Consider the following 19,483-nt stretch of genomic DNA (forward strand, 5'->3'; position numbering starts at 1 on the left):
TAATAGGCATTTGTCCACTGTTTCACAATGTGTGATACTGTGTTGTTTCACACAGTAGGTGTTTGTGACTCTATAAAAAATTCTATGTCTGATGCTGTACAGCATTTTAAGCTCTTTGTTCATGTCGTGTCCATCTTCCTTATTCACCCATTTTTAATTGTTTGGGGTTGCTGCTTCAGCTTTTCCATTGTGCTTCAACAACAATTCTTTTATTTGTTTGCATACTGTGTTTGATGAAATTACGGGACACAGTTACTTCCTCCTTGCACTTGGTAGTTAGTTAAAACACAGTTTTATTTCTTTCTTGCAGCCCATTACTTGGCTAGATGTTAATTCCAGGCTTTAACTGAAGTATTTCAAATGTTGTAGTACCTAATAATAAAGAAAATAATGTATTTTCTTGATGGATTGGTATTGTTTTAGTCAATGTTATCTTTATATGATCTATATTGACAGCATACTTTGTTGTCAAAATCATGAAGCAGACTGATACCAAATGTGACAGTTAAGGAAGGAACATTACCCTGTTTGCACTGGTTCCGTCTTTGCAATGTTCAGTGCTAAAGTATTTTTTTTTTTTAAATCAGATAAAATACTAATTAGAATTACTTTTTCCTGCAGTTGCATGTAGACAGAACCAAATATAGCATGACTGGAAGTTATAATACTTTCTAATATTGATTGTATCAATGGGTAACAGTACAGAATCATGACAATTATGTAGTTGGTCACTTCAAAAATGGTGTTACATTTTTTCCCAAGCATCTTACAAGAGCATAGAGTTGAACAAGGAAGTGTGAAATACGTATGTTACTGTCAAAAAACATATAGCAAGCTATTCATTAGGAAAAAGTTAAGACAAAAAACTGTATTAAAATAAAAATTTATACTAAAAACTGAGATAACAAGTTCATACCTAGAATTTGCAGCTGATACAAAGTTGGTATAAGTAGGAAAGACCTGAACACAAATTTAGCATTCTCTGATCAGAATGTTATCTGCTGGCTATGGCAAAACATGAGAGTAAAAGGAAATTTAAGTTTCATGATAAATAGATTTTTTTTTTACAATGAATAATTGATTTATTTTTCCAACAGCAACATAGAAAAAGGAAATTTCGCATTGTCATGTCACTGTATATCTTTAGTCTTCACTGAGGCCACTGTGCAGCTTCCTGTGTACTTCGCCAACTTTCAGATTACTTTCAAGAAATGTTTTAGTGAAGCATTTTACAATGACGTGTTGCTAACTATCATCAAATATAACAAATACTTGTTTAAGTCTTCTTAATGTGTTTCTGCTTTATCTCATCTTAGAAAAAATGTTCAGTTATATGGAAGTTTGCTTTAGCTTCACTGTGTTATAATTATTGATTGCAGAAAACATCAGGTTGCAAAAGTAAAGAATGGTGTTTCATTTTGCCCCAAGTGGGCAACAGCTTACATGATCGGTTCCATTTTTCTTGGGATGACATACTCTCAAAACAAAGGAAAAAGTAGTAAATTAGAAGTAGTAAATGAAAACTGAGACTCTAAGCTGTTTGGAGTGGAATCTGTGCGACGTGATTGTTTTCTTTTTTGCTTGAATGCTCTTTGTAAAGGAGTGATACTTTAAAATTTTTCTCAGTAACAAAATCCTAATTTGCATGTGGTCATTTTTCAGGGTAGGAGCACTTAGCACTTGCGATCTGATTTTTATCTAATTTGTCTCAAAAGCCCTTAATAGTAATATCTGCTTAAGGGGAAGCTAAATTTATGCCCTACAGCCACTGTCTTCTTGCAGGCCAATTGGAAACCAGACAAGTACAACAGGATATGTGTACAATCAGCCTTCTGTTATGTCATAATACAAAAAATTTAAAGCTTCAAAAAATTGACATTGAGGTGTTTGCGTCCAGGGCCGTAAAGCTGATGAAGGGTCTGGAACCTAAGTCCTGTGAGAAGCAGCCAATGGAGCTGAGGTTATTTAGTCTAGAGGAAAGAAGGCCCAGGGGGCACCTTATTGCTCATTACCTGAAAGAAGGTAGTGGCCAGGGATTGGTTTCTTCTCCCAGTCAGCTAGTAATAGGACATGGCGAAATGGCCTGAAATTGCACCAGGGGAGGTGAGTTTGGGTATTAGGAAAGAGTGGTTAAGCATTGAAACAAGTCACCATCCCTGGAAGGATTCAAAAATTAAGTAGATGTGGCACTTCTTGTTACAGTTTAATGATCATGGAGATACTTGGTTGAAGATTAGCCTTGATCTTGGAGGTCTTTTACAACCTTAATTATTATTTGATTTTATGAAAATGCAACCCCCCTGACAAATTAGGTAAAGAGTCATCTTGTGACACAAGGATCAGCTTGGACCTATAATGTAGGGTGTAAAAGTGGGGGAGCCAGGAGGTGCATGGTATCAGGATCAGTGTGAGCACACCCTGAAACACAGAAAGGTCTGGCTAAACATCAGGAAACAATTTCTCACTGTGAAGGTGACTGAGAAACTAGCACAGGTTGCCCAGAAGATGAGGAGGATGGAGATTCCTGGAAGAATTCGAAAGCCATTTGGACATGCTCCTGGGCAACCAGGTCTGGGAGAGGTGGGAGTGCAGACCAGATGGCCTCCAGAGGTCCCTTCCAGCCTCAGCCATTCTGTGGTTTGTGATTAGAAGCTTTTTTTCCCTGTCAGTCTGGAAAGTCCTGAAGGTATGGCGGCACCAGGAAGTGGGCTTCCTGCAGGTCATCTGCAACCTTGTGTCTGGGCTGGCTCTGAGAGCTGCCCTCAGGTGTTCATGAGTCCTGACTAAGGAGGCTGAATCAGTTACAGTGGTTATGTGAGAATCAGGCTGGCTACCCAGAGCCATATCAGATTTCTTCAACTCTGACATTGTTAATTTTTAACCTAGAGAAATCACTCGGTGATACATTGGTATTTCTGTATTTTATGTGTTGTCTACATGAATTTTTTTTTTAGTTAAATAGAATTTAAGAATTCAGTAATTTATAAAGTCTGACTTATAGTTTGTTCCCAGTATAGTTCGTTCTGTTAAAATGTCATTGTTTTTTACTTGGCTGTTTTGATTTATACCACTCCAAGCAGCATCCCAACACTCTTCATAATTAAACTTTATTATTCTGTTTCCAGGATGTTAAGGAACTGATTTTTTTTACATGAATGCAATTTTTTTTCTAGTCAAATTCTTCAGCATTTTAATTATTCTGATCGCTGTCTCTCTGCATACAGATTATTTGCTTAAAATGTAAACCATCTGTGTACAAATACACTAAATTAAGGTGACCTCACATAACATAGAAATGGAGTGGGCATGATTTACTTTATATTATGCAAAACAATATAATTGTGATGTAATTTTCATAATAGTATCTTGTACAGAAAAATAAACATTTGCTTGAGAATTAAAGTACTTTGCTGGGTGTCAGCTTCTATCCAATAGAAAGTTTCTTCTAGTTAAAAATAATATAACAGTAGAAAGAATGAAAAGAAGCTCATGCTGTTGAATGTCAGTTTATATCACAGTAGACAATCTGTTAAATCTGCTACATTGTATCAGTTTATGAAGGACTTTTATGGAGTAGTAGTGTTTTAAGAAATTAGTTTTGATTATTCTTATAACTTAGTACTTTCTAAGCATATTTTTAAGGAATAAGTAAATAGTATAAGAATTGCTACTCTCTGTCTTACTTCTGCTTCAGAACAAAGCTTAAACAAAACAATCTCTAGAACCTGTTTTAGAACTTTCAGCTAGAAGCAATGAGAAACATGCGTGCCAACAATGACATATACTTAATTGCTAAAACAGTTTTTAAATTCTTAAGCTGTGTTAGATTTCATTCATGGGGGTTCTTCCATCATTCTCTAATTGCACAAACATTTGTTCCAAGATAAAAAATAAGCAACAGAGGCTTGGGAATGAGTAGACATGGTAAAAAATATGCTTCTGGTGCTGGTACAGGTCCATGTCAGCATAGGTGAATTATGACTCTCTTACCCAAATCTCAAAGCGTTTTAATCATTGGACAATCCCACATAGAAAGTAGATCTTTTGTTAATATAGATCTGTATCCTTCTGTTAGCCAGACTAAGAACTGATTGTTAGGAGTATTTTCAAAGCCTGTTATTTGCTTCTGTTATCATGTGACCTTAAAGAGCTAAACTTCAAGTCAGGATATTCATAAGGTTCATGCCCTGCAAACTGAGTGCTTGAGGGCCTGCGGTGCGAGAAGGGTCACAACTTTTTCTGGGGGCCTGAGGCAACAGTTTTAAGTCCTGTTTAGGTGAATGGATATGCAGAGCCTGTATCCAGAGGGAATATCAACCAGGCAAAGGAATTAACAGCAGAAAATCTAAAAGTTTGTAGACCTAACCGGTTGTGATTCCAGCAGAGCTGTCAGGCAGTTTTCCCATGCTGGAAAGCTCTAAGCAGTGATCTGTTAGAGGGCAAGGAGAAGTTTAGATAGACACTGGCTGGAATCACCCAGGTTTGTATTTTATGCTTTGTAAAATATTGATCTCTTTTCCTTTTCATTTTATGTATCAATTCAGCTGCTTGAATATAACTTCACCTGTGTTTGGAAAAAATACCTTTACATTAAAAACTTCCATGTCATGCAGATTTCAGGTGATGATCAAGTTACCTTTTCTCTCCTCTTTTCTTCATGTGCTCTGAAGAGAAAAAGGAAAAAAAAATGAAAAGAGCAGCTAAGCACTGAAATATTTTACTGATCTGGTACTTTGGTCCATACTTTGATACTTTAATGCTATTTTGTTAGTTTTTTAATGCTTTAATGCTATAATGTTAGTTCTTCTGGTGAATGGATCATACAAGTTCCTTAGTCTTAGAGACCATTGACAGTACAATTTAAATTCTTTAGGCTATTTTCAAACCTTGTTTAAATTGGGATTTAGTTGAGGAGGCAAAAACCGAGCCAGGAAACTGGAAACACACTTGTGGATGAATTTTGATTTGAAAGCAGATGGAAGTGGGACTTTGATCATCTAAGAACAAAGTCCAGTCGCTTTTTTAGGAGGGCTGTAGCTTCTGGGCCAATGTCTTACAAAAGACCCTCTTAAAGTCTCTGAAAGCCTTACACCAGTGTTTTGAAGGGGTTTCTCTTTCTTCATCTGGCCGAATGCAGTCATGGTACAGATTGAGGGGAACCATAGTATTAGTGGTCCCAGTGTTTGGTAAATCTGTGCCATCACTAAACCTGTGTGATCAATGCCTGCCCTCCTCATTTTTTCACTGCTGATTTATATTTCTCTGGCTTTCAGTTTCATGCTTTCAGCCTTTGAATTTTGTTATACTCTCACTAAATGGCAGAGCTCTCCTGTATCTCATGCACAGTACTCTGTATTTAAACTCTGTAACTAATCTTCGTATGATAGAATTAAGAGAAAGAATCCTTTGGATCCCACTGTTTGGTACTTTTTGAGGTCTTCATTTGTATTTCTGATTGCTATTTTATCCAATTTGACTGTGTATAGTGATTGAATGTTTGAAGTTCCATTTAAATCACTGTATTTGTTGCATGTTGTTTTAGAATTCAGGTGAGGGGGTTTGTGTGCATGCATGTGCATGTCATAATAGCCTATCAGTTCTGCATTTATCTGCAAAATTAAGTAAAACTAAAATTTCCTTTTGTTATTTCGGTCTGTCATATCTTTTCCTCCGTTTTCCCTTCTCAGCATGAAAGACTTCTGCTTTATCCTCTTCCCTTAGAAATACCATGGAAAATCTGGTCATGTGATCTTAGAAAAAAATGCTAATTACTGTGTTCAGATTTTCTTTTCCATCATCCCTGTAAAAGGTCATTTATTTGAGAGCCTGTACCAGCATACTGGACCTAGGGGTGTTGTATGAAATATTCTGTGCTGGAGATGGCACATTGTTTTCTGACTCTAAGAGAATGTACTTTTTTTATTTCTACAGAGTACCAAGCTGCCATTCTGCATTTAAAGAGGGAACATAAAGAAGAAATTGAAACATTAAAGGTATGCTTTTGTAACTATTTGCATCCTTTCCCTGTCTAGTGGATTTTACAGATTTAAGTATTGCAAACATACACTTTCTATCAAATGTTAAGAATTTAATTCTTTCTTTCTAGAAGTTGTTTTCAGGAGACTGCCAGCTCAGCTAAAATTAATCTGTTTAAAACCTATACCTGCCCTCAAAAATATTGTCCGAAAGCTGTTTTATTTGTTTCCTCTTTGTAGTTCTCCTCTTTGTTGCTCTATTATTCTTCCCGCTAACCCAGCAGTGCAGTATTTTTACATTGGTTCTGGTGTTTAACTACTTACTCTATCTCAGTGAAACATACTACTGTAGAAGCAGTTTTCTGTAATTTTAAAAGGAAAATAAACATGTGTGAGACTTTCGAAAGTTTAGTATTGAGAACTCTGTACTGATGTCTCCTCTTTTAAAGTGTAAATTTAACCAACTAGTTACCAAAATCAAATAACAGTTTGGTATTAGAACTCAATTCCCCTTGGCTGTGGTAAGTAAAATGAAATATTGCAAGTGTTTTTATCATAAAAACAGGAACTTAAATGGCAGTACAACTGAATTTGGTGATCACCCCTAGTTAAAATGACCAGCATCTTCCTTTTCTCACCAGTTATGATATATTCTTAAGTATAGCTGCGCTGTGTTCTAATACAGGTTCATATGCTAAATCGTTAGTATACAGGTCATCAATTGCAAAACATTCAGTATTTCCTTTATCATCATTAAGGCAAATAGAATGGAAAATAAGCAGATTTACTAACACAGGAATTCTGAAAATCCAGTACATTGTTACATTGACTGTGTCATTAAGCAGATGACATTGTATAATGCGAAGTATTGAAATTTACATTATAAAATTTCAATGGGAACATACAATAGGGGAGTGAAATTGTTTAATAGTTTAAAGCAGTCATTTGTTGCATTTTATTCTTTCAGGGTATAACAGAAAAATACGATGGTAGGTGTCCCAACTATTCTTGGGTTAAATCTGATTTTGTGCTATGCACTGGAGGAACCTACAGACAGGAATTTCTCCCAACCAGCTCTTTGCAAACTGATCCAAATTCTGTATCTGGTGTTTATGAAGAAGGTTTGATTATCATACTTTCTCTGAAAAAGGGTAGGAATGAGACCCTTAGTCTTTGTTATTCCTAAAAGGCCTAGAAAAATGTTAAGAAGTTCTGGAAGGTAAATGTATGGGAAAGTTCTCAAAACATTATTAGACTATTCTCTGAAGGTGAAAGTAAGCAACATTATCTAGATTCTGTCCCTTGAAACCTGTGTATAGTGGCTTATAAGTGAGTGATATGTTTATTCTTTAGCATTAGAAAGTGCCCTATACTTTTGTACTCTTTGTTTTTATAGGGTTTTTCTCCTTGGGTATGTGAACAGGAATTCCAGATTGTTTTTAATTCTTCAGTATTTGTCATCACTGTATTTATTTCCTATAAACTTCATACAGAACACCCGTAGTGCAGCCAGGGCTTTACCCATACCACTAGTTTGTAGGGGCTGGTGATGAATCTATGAGACTGAAGTTGCAGTGAGTGTAGCAGTCTTGAAAGGTGCACAACAATCACTGGGTAAGGAGGGCGAATGGCTGTACTGTATTTTATTTTGCCATCTTTATTTTATCATGAAAACTTGAAGCTTTGTTCCTTTTTTTGATGTTACTTGAGGTCGGCTTTTGTCATGTATATACTTATGTGTATACTTACTAAGATTACAGCATGTATTACACCAAGTCAATTACTAATAAATCTGTACCATCTCTTATTGCATAACAACCTGCATAACACATAATTCTTGAAGCGTTAATTAATGTGTATAATTCAACTGAATCATCCACATGAAAGTAATATCTAAGAAGGGTAATGCTGTTGTTGCAAGGATTTCTTGAATTTTTCATTTAATATTTACAAAATACTGAATAATATATTTTAAAGATAATGGAACGATTTCTGTTCTGTAAAGTGTTTTGCTTTCCCTGTTCTTGCCACTAGATGTCAGCTGAGCCTTTCAGAAAAAGTTCCCAGAAATGTGTGCACATTTGATACTTCCTTCTAAACTGAGTTGTGACATCCTGCCCGCTGTCTGTATATCTGCTTTAGTTTCAGGTCAGAAATTATCTTCCACATTATGAAACTAAAATTGAAGTTGCTCAGTCGAAAAGTCGTAGCTATCAACAGCTTCATAGTGTTTGTGCAGCAGAACCAAATCTTGAGTAGTTAATAACCAACTAAGTAGATGGCAACAACATAAATCAAAATAATGTAAATGAACTACTGATTTCTGAAAGAAAGGAATTTATTTGAAGGCAATAGTCTCTCTGCAATGCTTAATATTTAACTCAACACATAGCTGCATGAGGGTGCACCATATTTTTTCCCATAAGTGAAGTTGGTAAAATGAGTAAAAATTTAAGTTTTTCCCTAATGTCTCCTTGTTCCCTTTAGAACAAAGGTACTAAATATCCCTTCATCTTTAGTTACGTGGGAGTTTCATACTGCTTTTTGAAAATAGAAGGAAAGTCATTAGCTGTCCTATGACCCTGTACCCTGTGCATGGGTGTTTTTCTCTGGTACAGGTCGTTAGGCTTCCACCAGCTCACAAGATCTTTTATATATTTCCAAACTGAGAATATTAGCATCTTCAGGCTTTTATATTACGTAATAGGATCACATAATGTGTGTAATATAATACAGTGTGAGAAATATTAATAGGTATTTGACAAAAAATTTACTATAGCAAGCTCATAAATTATTCAATAAATATTATATAATAAAATCCTATTTTTACATCTCTTAAAATATCTCATGGCAAATTTTAGAAAGAAATACCTGTATAGTGGCATCTATCACACTTTTAAACATATTATTGAAACTTAAGAAATAGTCACTGGTAATGTAGTTGGTATAAGGCTGCCCAATGTGTAGTTGCTGCCCATGACATTAAGAAACAACAAGCTGGCCTCATTTAGAGAAGAATGTATCATGAGGTGTTCATAGTGACCTTTGTGGCCTCCTTGGTAATGTTTGCATTTTTACTTTTTTGCTTTTTTGAGAAGGTTCTAAGAGCTGAAATGTAGAAGTGGGTAGAAAGTAATTTCCTTTTCACAGAAGAACTTCCTTAACTTTGAAAACTATTTCATATCATAAATTGAGATTGAAGACCAGTGCCTCAAAGTGCCCCAGAAAGCATTGAAAAAGAATGAAGAAAAGAAGAAAAAGGAATGTGAAAGGAAAAGTCATAGCACCAGTCAAAATTATCTGATAATTTAAAGATCATTTATTTTTATTTTGTACTGAGACTGCAAAGGCATAAAGCATTTAAGGTTTTATTAAGTAATAAAGCTCTAGCTCTGTGATGACCATTTCATTCTTTTACAAATCTGTTTTTTCATGTCTCATACTTATTAAGTCCTTCCTTGTCTCTTTGTCTTTTCACCTTCTCATTTGTTTTCCCTCATGGTCAGTATGCTTCCATTTATGAATGCTTCCATTGCTCTTTACTTATAACATGACTATAACAAAAGGTGCTGCTTCTCTCTGCAACATTTTGGAAGTTTTAATTCAACTGTGGGAGGCAATGGTAAATAGTATTGAAAGCTCTTGTATGCCAGAATGCTTATCAAAATACCTCTTTATAGAAGTGGGTGATTTCAGTTTTATTTTGACAATTTAAAATGTCTTTTACTTAGATGTAAAATAAAACTTCATTTCAGCTTCAGAGCGTACATCACAAATCTAATGTTTTAACACCAAAACATTATGCAAAATATTAATTTGCCTAAATCTATTTTTTTATAGGTAGACTATTACAACAAACTGGAATACTTTTGAGCAGATTTCACAAATTGGATGTTTTAACACCAAATCAGAGCATTTTACAATATTTTGATTTGCCTAAATCTATTTTTTTTAATAGGTAGACTATTACAACAAACTGGAATACTTTTCAGCAGATTAAATTGAAAGAAATCTGACCTGGATGCTCTTAAGGATTTTTATTGTACCTTTCTGGAGAAAAAGATTTATTTTTTTTTCCCTTAGTTTTGTGTGTGCACGTGTGAATTCTTGCATGGGACAGGGATATCATGATTTGTCAGAAGTCACTATGTTTTGAAATCACTATTAAGATATGAGGTCCAATGATGAATAGTGTTGAAAGCTTTGATATGCCACACAACTTATAAAACCCAAAACTTTTGAATATATGTGGATATATGCTGACTTCTGGTAATAAGATTTTGGTTCAGGGTGCTGAGATTGTTGTTTTAACTTTTACAAGATGAAATGCATCCATAAGGTCACTGGCTGCTTTCATCGTTCTCTGTTTTATTTTCGTATTCCGGCACGCACATAGAAGAAAATCTGTATCGTGTACATTTCTCTCTCTGGTGGAGTTGCAGCTCACAGGAGCAGCCAAGGTCAGCAAAGGTTTATTAGTCAGTCTTTCCTAATGAGCTGTTCAGGCTTTTCAGCATTTCCATGTGGTGAACTGATGAAGGTTTCCCAGCTTGTGGTTAATTATTGATACTAATCTTGCCTAACTTGAAATGTTTCAGCCTTTCAGCTGCTAAATGTATGGTTACACCACCGTGCGTGTACTGTGTGCCTTTATGAATCTGCTTGGTTACTTTGTCCTCTTGAAGGAGTTCTCCCCTGTTCACTGCAGAGCCTCTGTGATGCAAGGGAGGAGAAAATGTAAAGACTGAAAAAAGCATAAAAGTTACGAGAAAAAAGAGACTGAACTCCTATGAAATTGTATTAAAATACTGGTTTCAAAATTCCTGAGGCTCCCAGACAATGGCAGCAACATTATCTTTAAAGTTTGCTTTTCCTAAAATAGTAAAGTCCCAGCAGGAAAAAAAATCTTCCTGCACTGAAAAATTTGCATAGCCACTGCTAGAGAAGGTAAAGTAGACTAGGGAACAAATGACAGGAGCAATAAAACAGTAACTTTCTACAGCAAAGCAGCATTAATCTCTTTGGAACCATTTGACAATTTCATCTTCATTGAGAAAGGAAGCTTGGAATGATTCTTCATGTTAGGTGAAGATATTCCCCAGTTCAGTGTTTAGTTAATGTTTTAAAAATTTGCACATTACAGTTTCTATATTCAAGTCATTCTCTACAATCAAGTTCTTAATGACAAGCATCCTTACTGTGCTCTGATACTTAAAATAGGCAAATACGCTTCTTCTCCTTCATTGACTTCCTGTTTGTCATATTTTTGATGCAATGTATGCTTTTCATCCTTATTTTCCTTTAACAACGTGTTTTACGTTGTTATTATTTTCTTACAAGATAGCTTGAATATCCCAGAAGATTTTTCCTTCCTTGTGTTGTGGGTTTTTTTCAATATGGCCACTTGCCATATTGCCATTCTGTTATTTTCAATGCAATTTCGCTGTGAGACTTGGATTGTTTAAACTTCGTGTCAGCTGCAGAATGCTGTTAATTCCACATGTTGATCCAAGGATTCTCTTGTTTATTTAAGAAGTTACCACAGACCAAATTCCCTGTATTGAAGACAGTGAAAATCTCTTTATTTCAGCACATGGACATGGTAGTACATAGTTAAAATGTGCACAGAGCAGGACAATTTATAGCATTAAAACTTCAGCAAGACTGAGTTCCTGCTCAAATTTAGACACATTAGAAGACATTCAGCTTAATTAGGGCTAAAACAAAACTCTTAAAATTCATTATAACCTGCTGCATTTTTCATAGTTTATGGAAGTTAATTTATCCCATCACCTTGCCTCAAGTGAATATGTTATGCAGTCAGGATGATTAAGTAGAGCACACACTTTGAACAAGATGACATTTTATTTTCACAGATACTGAAGACCTCTGTAACGCAGGAAACAATTGTATACAAGAGAAATTAATTGAAGTGTCATCGCTGAATTATAAAAGCCATTAAAAATAAGTAGTATCAAAGTTACCATTTTTATTTTGAAAATATGTACCCCCACTTTCTTGCCAAAATTATCTGCACTTTGAAATTTACTACACTAGATATTTGTTTAAATCTAGTAGCTGTAAGGCATTTTTTTCTGAATTAAAGACATAGTTCTAATATTCCTGGTTTTAGAACATGGACAAGTCTGTCAAGGATGAACATTTTGCTGATAAAGGGAAATCCTGTCTGAAATTGAAAGTATAAATTTTTAAAATAAAGCTGTTTTTTCTCATGTTCAGTAAAGATCAGATTTTAGCAGCTTTTGATGTTGCATATCTAGTGATCATTGATTACATCTTCTGGTGTTAAACAGACTTTCAATTGCTATTTCCCCAAAGCCACCACAGTTGTTATAAAATAACACTGGGTCAAGACTAAGTTCCACTGATTAATGGTTTCCACAAGTTACTCCTGATTAGGTGGGGATCACCCTTCAGAGGATGCTTTCAAAATGAACATCTGTCCCCTGGTCCCCTTATTGATGGTTAGGCAATGTGAAGGAAACCCCACTGCAAAGCAAAGCAGACGTCAAGAACTGGACATAGGTATGGAGATATGAAAGGTACAATTTCAGGTGAAAAATAGTGAGTAGAGATACTAGGACTGGCAGTCCTGGTGGCATACAGTCTTGAGACACTACACTGGCAAGATGAAGGGCAAAAGAGGTAGCCTGGCAATAAGGACAGAAGACAGTAGGAGATAGATTGCAAAGACTTGGGTCTGGGATCACAATACAAGTTTTACTTATATGTGGGCAATTTTGTCTAGAATATGTATCCTGGATTGAATATGGTCCATTCAGTATTTGATTTTATTTCCGTTGGTCAGTGGGCGACACTCTCCCTTGCTTTATTAGTCAAGATTTGATCTGAATAGAAGTATTTCATAAAATCTTTTTCTACTGTCATAAGCTTTAACTTGCCAGGATGTTTTAAGTATAAATTGGACATTACAATGTGTGTTAGGATAGGCATGTAGTCTTACTATTCACAGACCTCAGGTATAACAGATTCATTGGGATGCTTACATTTGCATCTATGTTCAGTCAGAGTTCATTTTTAAATCACTTTGAAACTATACTTTGGATCCCAGAATCTCAAGATAGTTTTTTGTAAAAGATGATTTATCATTGGTGACTACTTGAAGGAATCTGACTAAAATGACTTGTAACTCATCTTGCAGGAGTTTTGCAGTTTGAGCAAGTGTAGAATCTCTTTTTCAAAGTCAGTATTATCATGCCTTTACTATACTGATGTTGTGTCTCTTTCTGAGGGTCCACACTTTGTTCTTACATAACTTTCAGCTTCAGCACACATAATGCAGAAGTCTTAAAAGCTTGTTGCATTTCCATTATTCAGTTTTTATCTTTTGTCAGGAATATCTCCCATCATGTTCACTTAATGAGTTCTGTAGAAGAGAAAGTTTCTGCATAGCTGCACTATATGGAAGCATTGATGGAAAGAGATAAAATTATGATTGTTCTGATTGCTCCCTTTTGAGTATTTGATCAAAGCTGGTTTTTCCAAGATATTTTCATGTACAATATTTTTTTCGAATTCTATAATGGGAATGTCTAGAGTAGTGTGGTGATGCATAATTAACGTGTAGTATATGTCAGCTTAAAGTAGGTGTGTCATTTACACAGAGTCATTTCCATAATTGATCTTATAATTGTGTCTATCTGTGTAGAATCTCTTTTTTGTTGTTTTGATTGCACATGAAAACACTATTTTGGTGGAGAGGGTAATCATCTTTAAAAATTCTTAGAACTTTCAGAAAAAAATTACTTTCATTACGAAGAATGAAAATTGTCAGTTTCTAAAAGTGTAGAGTTACTTTTTTTTTTATTTTCATGGCTCTATTTGGCTGAATAATTCCTGTTAAGAAGTATTCATTGCTGCTTATTATCCTTCATTAGATATCTAACTTTATCTTTGGTTACTGTTTTCCATGTGCTTTACTAATAATGCTTTTCGCTTCAGCTTTTGCTTAATCCAAATAATTGGTTATTGGTTATATAAGTTTCAATTTAGCAACAGATATCATTGCTTTCCTATATAGTTACAAAGCTTTGTTATAATGCCTGACCTTGTAGCCTGGTTGCCAAAGAAATTAGTTCTTTATATGGTGAAGCAATGTTGACAGTAAACTCTCTTTTCCATCCCCTCCCCGAAAGAAAAGGAAGAAAAGAGAAGAAAAGCAAGGTTGCATTACAATTCTGGCAACATCAGCCACACTAATAAAATCAAATTCAATGTTGGTTTACGACTTTGAATTTATGTGACTGCACAGGATCAAAGGATTTGTATCCCACTGGACTGCAAGGTCTATAGTTCATGGCAAAAAACCTCATCAAAAAGAACATTTTAGTAGTAGGGCTTTTCATTTTAATCAGCCACAGTAATAAAAAAGCTGTTAGGTGTCCGAAAACATTCTCCCAAGATCAGAAACAACTTGCTCTTTACTACAATCAGTTTTCTTATTGGATCCATACTGCCTCTGTAGTTTTTGTCACTGAAACTTCATCTTCATCTTCATCTTGTTTTCAGCCATTTTTTGCATTGTTTTCACATTTTATGTGCCAGATGTAAAATATGCCACATAATGATTCATGTAATTTCCCTGGCAGTTGAGAAATACTGCAACTTATCTCAAATATATCACCTAAACAAAGTATTTATATAAAATTTTAATTATCAGTCTAAATTTCTACATATTGTATTTTAAAGTATTTTATTAGCATTATTCAGGGAGGTTTTTTTCCTCCTTGCATATGATCTTCTGCACACTGCAGAGAATAGGTATTAGTATTTTTGTACCTATACACACATAGTTACTGAGGCTGTCCTAAGACTAAGGTAGCAGCTACAAGTGAGAAGCAGAGTAGGGTAGTAACTGCAAAGTTTGTGATAGGAGAGGAATGTTTGCATTTTGCATGTTAACTGTTCATGGTCCTAGTTCAACAAAATTTGAAAATAATTCTTAGCTTATGGGGTGGTTTCATTCTTTCATTAGCTTAGCCTCAGAGAAATTTGCACGCAGTGTATCATATACATTTATTGGTGTGTTGCATGCTGAGTCACCTCATTCCGTTTTGCAGAATTTAAATGTTTAGCAGAGTTTAACAATATTTAGAGATTTTGCCAATTAAATTGTCCACAAAATTACGTTTTCCTAGAAATTTAGGTTGGACTCAATTTAGCTGTATACCCATTTTTTACATATTATGTAGGATTTATTTTTCCTAGCATAAGCTATCTTACATTTAGAAAGAATCAATACATAGAAGAATCAACTTGTCTTTCTACAAGAATTGTTCCCTTTTGCATGGCGTGACAGGTAGCTACTGTACATGGCTTTTTTGGCAAATTCTAGTGTGTGTGGTATTCCATTTTCTGGGAATTCACTGCTTCCTGACATACATGCAGGCTTAAACTGGTTGTCGTTTGTTGAATATTTTCATGGGTTTATTATTTATAAGAACATTCATTCAAATGAGAAGCTTTAGTGTTATTGGGAATTTTATAAGTTACGGACTAAACATTTAAAATCTACATAAAATGTTAAATTATCTATTGTTAATGTTTATTAATAACCTGAAATTTACCCCTTTAAGCACATATTGTTAACAGTTGGCTTTAATAGGTTTTATTTAGTCTAGCTTTTCGGAGGTTTTTTTATCATTTGTCACAAGAAATGACATTTTTTAGCAAATGTGCCTATGGTAAGAAGTTTGTGAATCCAAGGCATTAATAATTTTCTTTTTGATATAAATACATTGCAAGAAGAATTTAGATTCCAGTGAGATTCCTCTGTAGGCACAGAGATTCCACAGTAAAGTACATCACTTGCTGCGTGATGAAGTGGACATAATAGGATCCATAAATGTGGAGTGTGCTGTGGAGTAAAATGGCCATCATTAGAGATATTTTTCCATATATTTGGATTCATAATACTTGCAGGATCTTGAAAGATTGCCAAGAAATTTTAAGGGCACATCAAGGGTTCTATCTGATTATTTAATTAGAAGTTATGGAGAAATTATTTACCCTTTTTAAGTGGGTTGATCTGAGTAAAGTCACATGTATGTAGGACAGCTGTAGAAAAAGAACTAGAGATGAGCTGTTGTGAGCTATGTATTGTATAACAAAAGTTCTCCAAGTGAGTTCATTCGTGTAATCTAAAATGGTTGGATGGTAGTTCTTAACCATGAAAGGACTGAAGGAAGGATGTGTGTATGTGCAGGAAACAATACCTAGATTAATGCTACTTGACAGAAACATTTACAGAGCAGATGCAAGGCAGTCAAGATGAGGAAAGCAAACTTTAAAGCAACTTTGAGATCACTCTGAAGAGCACGGAAAAGAGCACAAAATATTAAGAGATAATGGAAGGTTCACAAAGAGCAGCAAGAGAAGATGCTGGAGCTTAAAAGAATATAGGACTCTGTGCAGCCCATAATGCAAGGGGCAGTTTGTATCTTGTATGAAATAGTCTCTTAAAATACATCATCCTGGTCAGAACACATCTACAGTATCCTTGTCTCATAGGTCTGCTCTGCATGCTGTTTATACTCTTCTGATAGTGATAAAAATGGAAGTGTGTTTGTTACCTTATACATAGGAGGTCATTGGAAGTTTATCACTAGTGTGAAAGATCCAGAATCCCAGAGTCATAGAATATGCTGAGTTGTAGGGACCCATGAGGATCATCAAGTTCAGCTCTTGGCCCTGCCTGGGACACCCAAGGATCACTCCATGTGTCTGATTCAATTCCTGTTCCCACTGTATTCTACTGTCTACTTGTACATACTGAGTCCAGTGGATCTGTAAGGACAATGAGTAGGAAGTAGCTGGGGGGTTTGTCTTTTGTCCCAGCTACTTTTGCTACATTTCCTCTATAAAACTATGTATTTATTATTTTTAAATTGGAAAGATAATTGGACTCTGTATGCATTACCTACACAAATATTTAGAGATCTGGGAGTATTTGAGAATGGTCAGTCGTTACTTTTTTTGCTGTGAAGTGCAGGAACGATCCTTACTATATGCCCTTGACAATGATATACCATATGTAATTGTTATGTTTGTTGAGGTATTTGTTAGAGAGGAATTTTTATTTTGTGTAAACTGGCATGGGCTCAACTTTTTTTTTTCCCTGTGGAGAAATCCTTTGCTAAATCTCTGATTGTTGTTAAAATTTAAAACAAATGTATGTTTTTTCAAGGACAGAGATTCAACAAAAAAGCACTTCTTTTCTTTTGTCAACACAATAGAATAAAAAAAGTGTGAACTCTTCCAAAAACTGAGGATTAAATTACTTAGAATGAACAAAACCAAGTTAGAGGCTCTCTCTGAAAAGTTTATTTTTCCTCTCTTGTCTGTGCACACTACTTTGATGGCTAAAATAATATTAAGAAAAAAAGCTGTAAAGTATATTTTAAAGAGCTTTTAATTGGCAACTCAGTAATTCTTATCTTTTATTTTTCTTTTTGCTTTATTAATATCCTCCTCACTGGAACATGCCCACATCTACTAACTATATCCCTGGATACTTTGTGTCTTCTTTGTTCCCACTTTTTTTATTTTCATGGCTTGGCATAAGTAACTAATTAGATGTAACAATCACTGTATAAAAGTTAGAGAAGGGAATAAAATCAAGCTCACTTTCTCTCTAATATGTTATTTTTTCACTCTAATTAGAGTAAAAACTTGTAAAAGTGTGTGTTTCTCAGTTAAAGAAGAGGTCTGTCTCTGATATACCTAGAACAGCTTTGTTCATTAAATATGTGTCATTTTTACACAGTCACTTTTCAGAGTAGAATTACACTGTAAATGCTAGTGAAAAAGTATTAGGCATTGACATTGGAGCATGAACTTGGTAGTTTCAAAGCAAAGGGTCTGCATATTGCTTGCTCTGAACAGTGTTTTAGGGAACTTTTTTTAATGTTTTACTGTTAAAATTCTCAGGATTTTTAAACATTTATGGTGCAAATAAATCTTGACTAATAAGTTAGCAACTGTTTTTTGAATGTAGGTTGCTGTAGAAATTTATACTTTCCCTGTGTCCATACATACGAATTCTTCTACAGCTTTTCATATTAAAGCAGTTCTGTGTCATGGTTAAAAAGGTTTTTTTGTTCACATAAAATCACATTATATAAAGAAGTGAAACAACAACAAATATACTCCAGTTGTTTGCATTTAATTGACTTGAATTGACTATACTGACTGTATTAAATGAGACTGTAATCTTTCTCTCACCTATCAGAGCAGAGAGAAAAGCTGTCATATTGGTGTTGAGATTTGTCCATGTCAATCCACATTATCATTTCAAAGACATTTAGACAACCTGTTGGTTACATGAATGAGAGGATTTAGTCTTTTGCTTTTGTGATTAATTTATGATTTATCATCGGATACTTTAATGGTTAATGGCAGTATTGTACATTGATTCAATATTTGGAATTTTTCTTCCTTGAGCATAGGCTTCATCATTTCCTGGGTCCCATGGGACCAAGGCTGAGTTGTTGGCATTGTCAGAAAATATATTTTGCCTTTTTTTCTCTGTGCTGTGTCAAGTCACTTAGCAGGTGCCAAAAGGAGGTCACTGGAAACGCACACCGGAAGGATGGGTGTAAAGGGAGAGAACAGGAAGACACTGGGAATCCAATCCAAACACTCCTGTTGTTTTCCAGGTTACACTGTATTAGTATTCTTGGATATTCACATAATCCTCTGACACTATGTATTTTTAGTAAAGATGAGTAATTTTTTTTCTCTTAGGGGTGGCTTTTATTTTACCCTTTAACAGAAATAATTCTTTAGGAAGAGGGTAACACAGGCCTTCTAAGCTTAAATATAAATGTCTGTGTTCATGGGATCTGAGAGTCAACTGGGTCACTTGCTTGGTGAATTGATTTTACCCAAGGAAAATGGATCATGTCCATTTCAATGGCAGATACCAGACAAATCTCAAGTTAAAAGAAACTAATTTGTAAGTATAACTGCACTAGTGAGGCTTGAAAAGCAAAGTAGGTAAGAACCTTTTCTTTAGTCAGAATCGGAGGTGCAAAAAAGCCTGCATTCCGAGCAAGAACAGATTTGAAAGCAAAAGACATTTTATCAAGATAGATAGAACTGCCTGTTTATTCAGCCTCTTCAAAATGGGTATTGGGTGGAAGCAGAGAGCCATGGAAGGAAGGAAGAAGAGGTACATTAGCCAGAAGGGCTAGTTTTAGACTTCAGAATAGAAAAGGGTATTTGACAACACTCAAGCTGAATCACATCTTGCAAAGGAAGTTTAAGCGTTCACTGAAAGTACTTTTGAGCAATGGAAACAGAAAGAAACTAAAGAAACAAGGGGAGCATTATCCAGTAAGGGTGAGGTGGAGACAAAAGGCATTGTTGATTGAACCTAGAAAATTAAGACCAAATGAGCTGCCCCGAATTTCAATAGCAGTGATCATGAACACAGACACAGAATTTCTCTTAACCTGAAAAAACAC

At 35.0% G+C, this 19,483-nt stretch overlaps 1 protein-coding gene across 1 annotated transcript in view; it reads left to right on the forward strand.

Annotated features, from left to right (window-relative positions):
• The window catches only part of LOC136292507 (formin-like), a 128,430-nt gene that overhangs the window by 16,558 nt on the left and 92,389 nt on the right, over nucleotides 1-19,483 (forward strand). The window contains exon 3 of the mRNA XM_066188309.1: nucleotides 5,932-5,993. Coding sequence (XP_066044406.1) covers nucleotides 5,932-5,993 — 62 coding nt within the window. The remainder of the gene's footprint in view (nucleotides 1-5,931; nucleotides 5,994-19,483) is intronic.

This window comes from Chamaea fasciata, unplaced genomic scaffold, assembly GCF_029207755.1.
Source record: "Chamaea fasciata isolate MVZ Bird 193981 ecotype frontalis unplaced genomic scaffold, bChaFas1.0.hap1 SCAF_7, whole genome shotgun sequence".
NCBI lineage: Eukaryota > Metazoa > Chordata > Aves > Passeriformes > Sylviidae > Chamaea > Chamaea fasciata.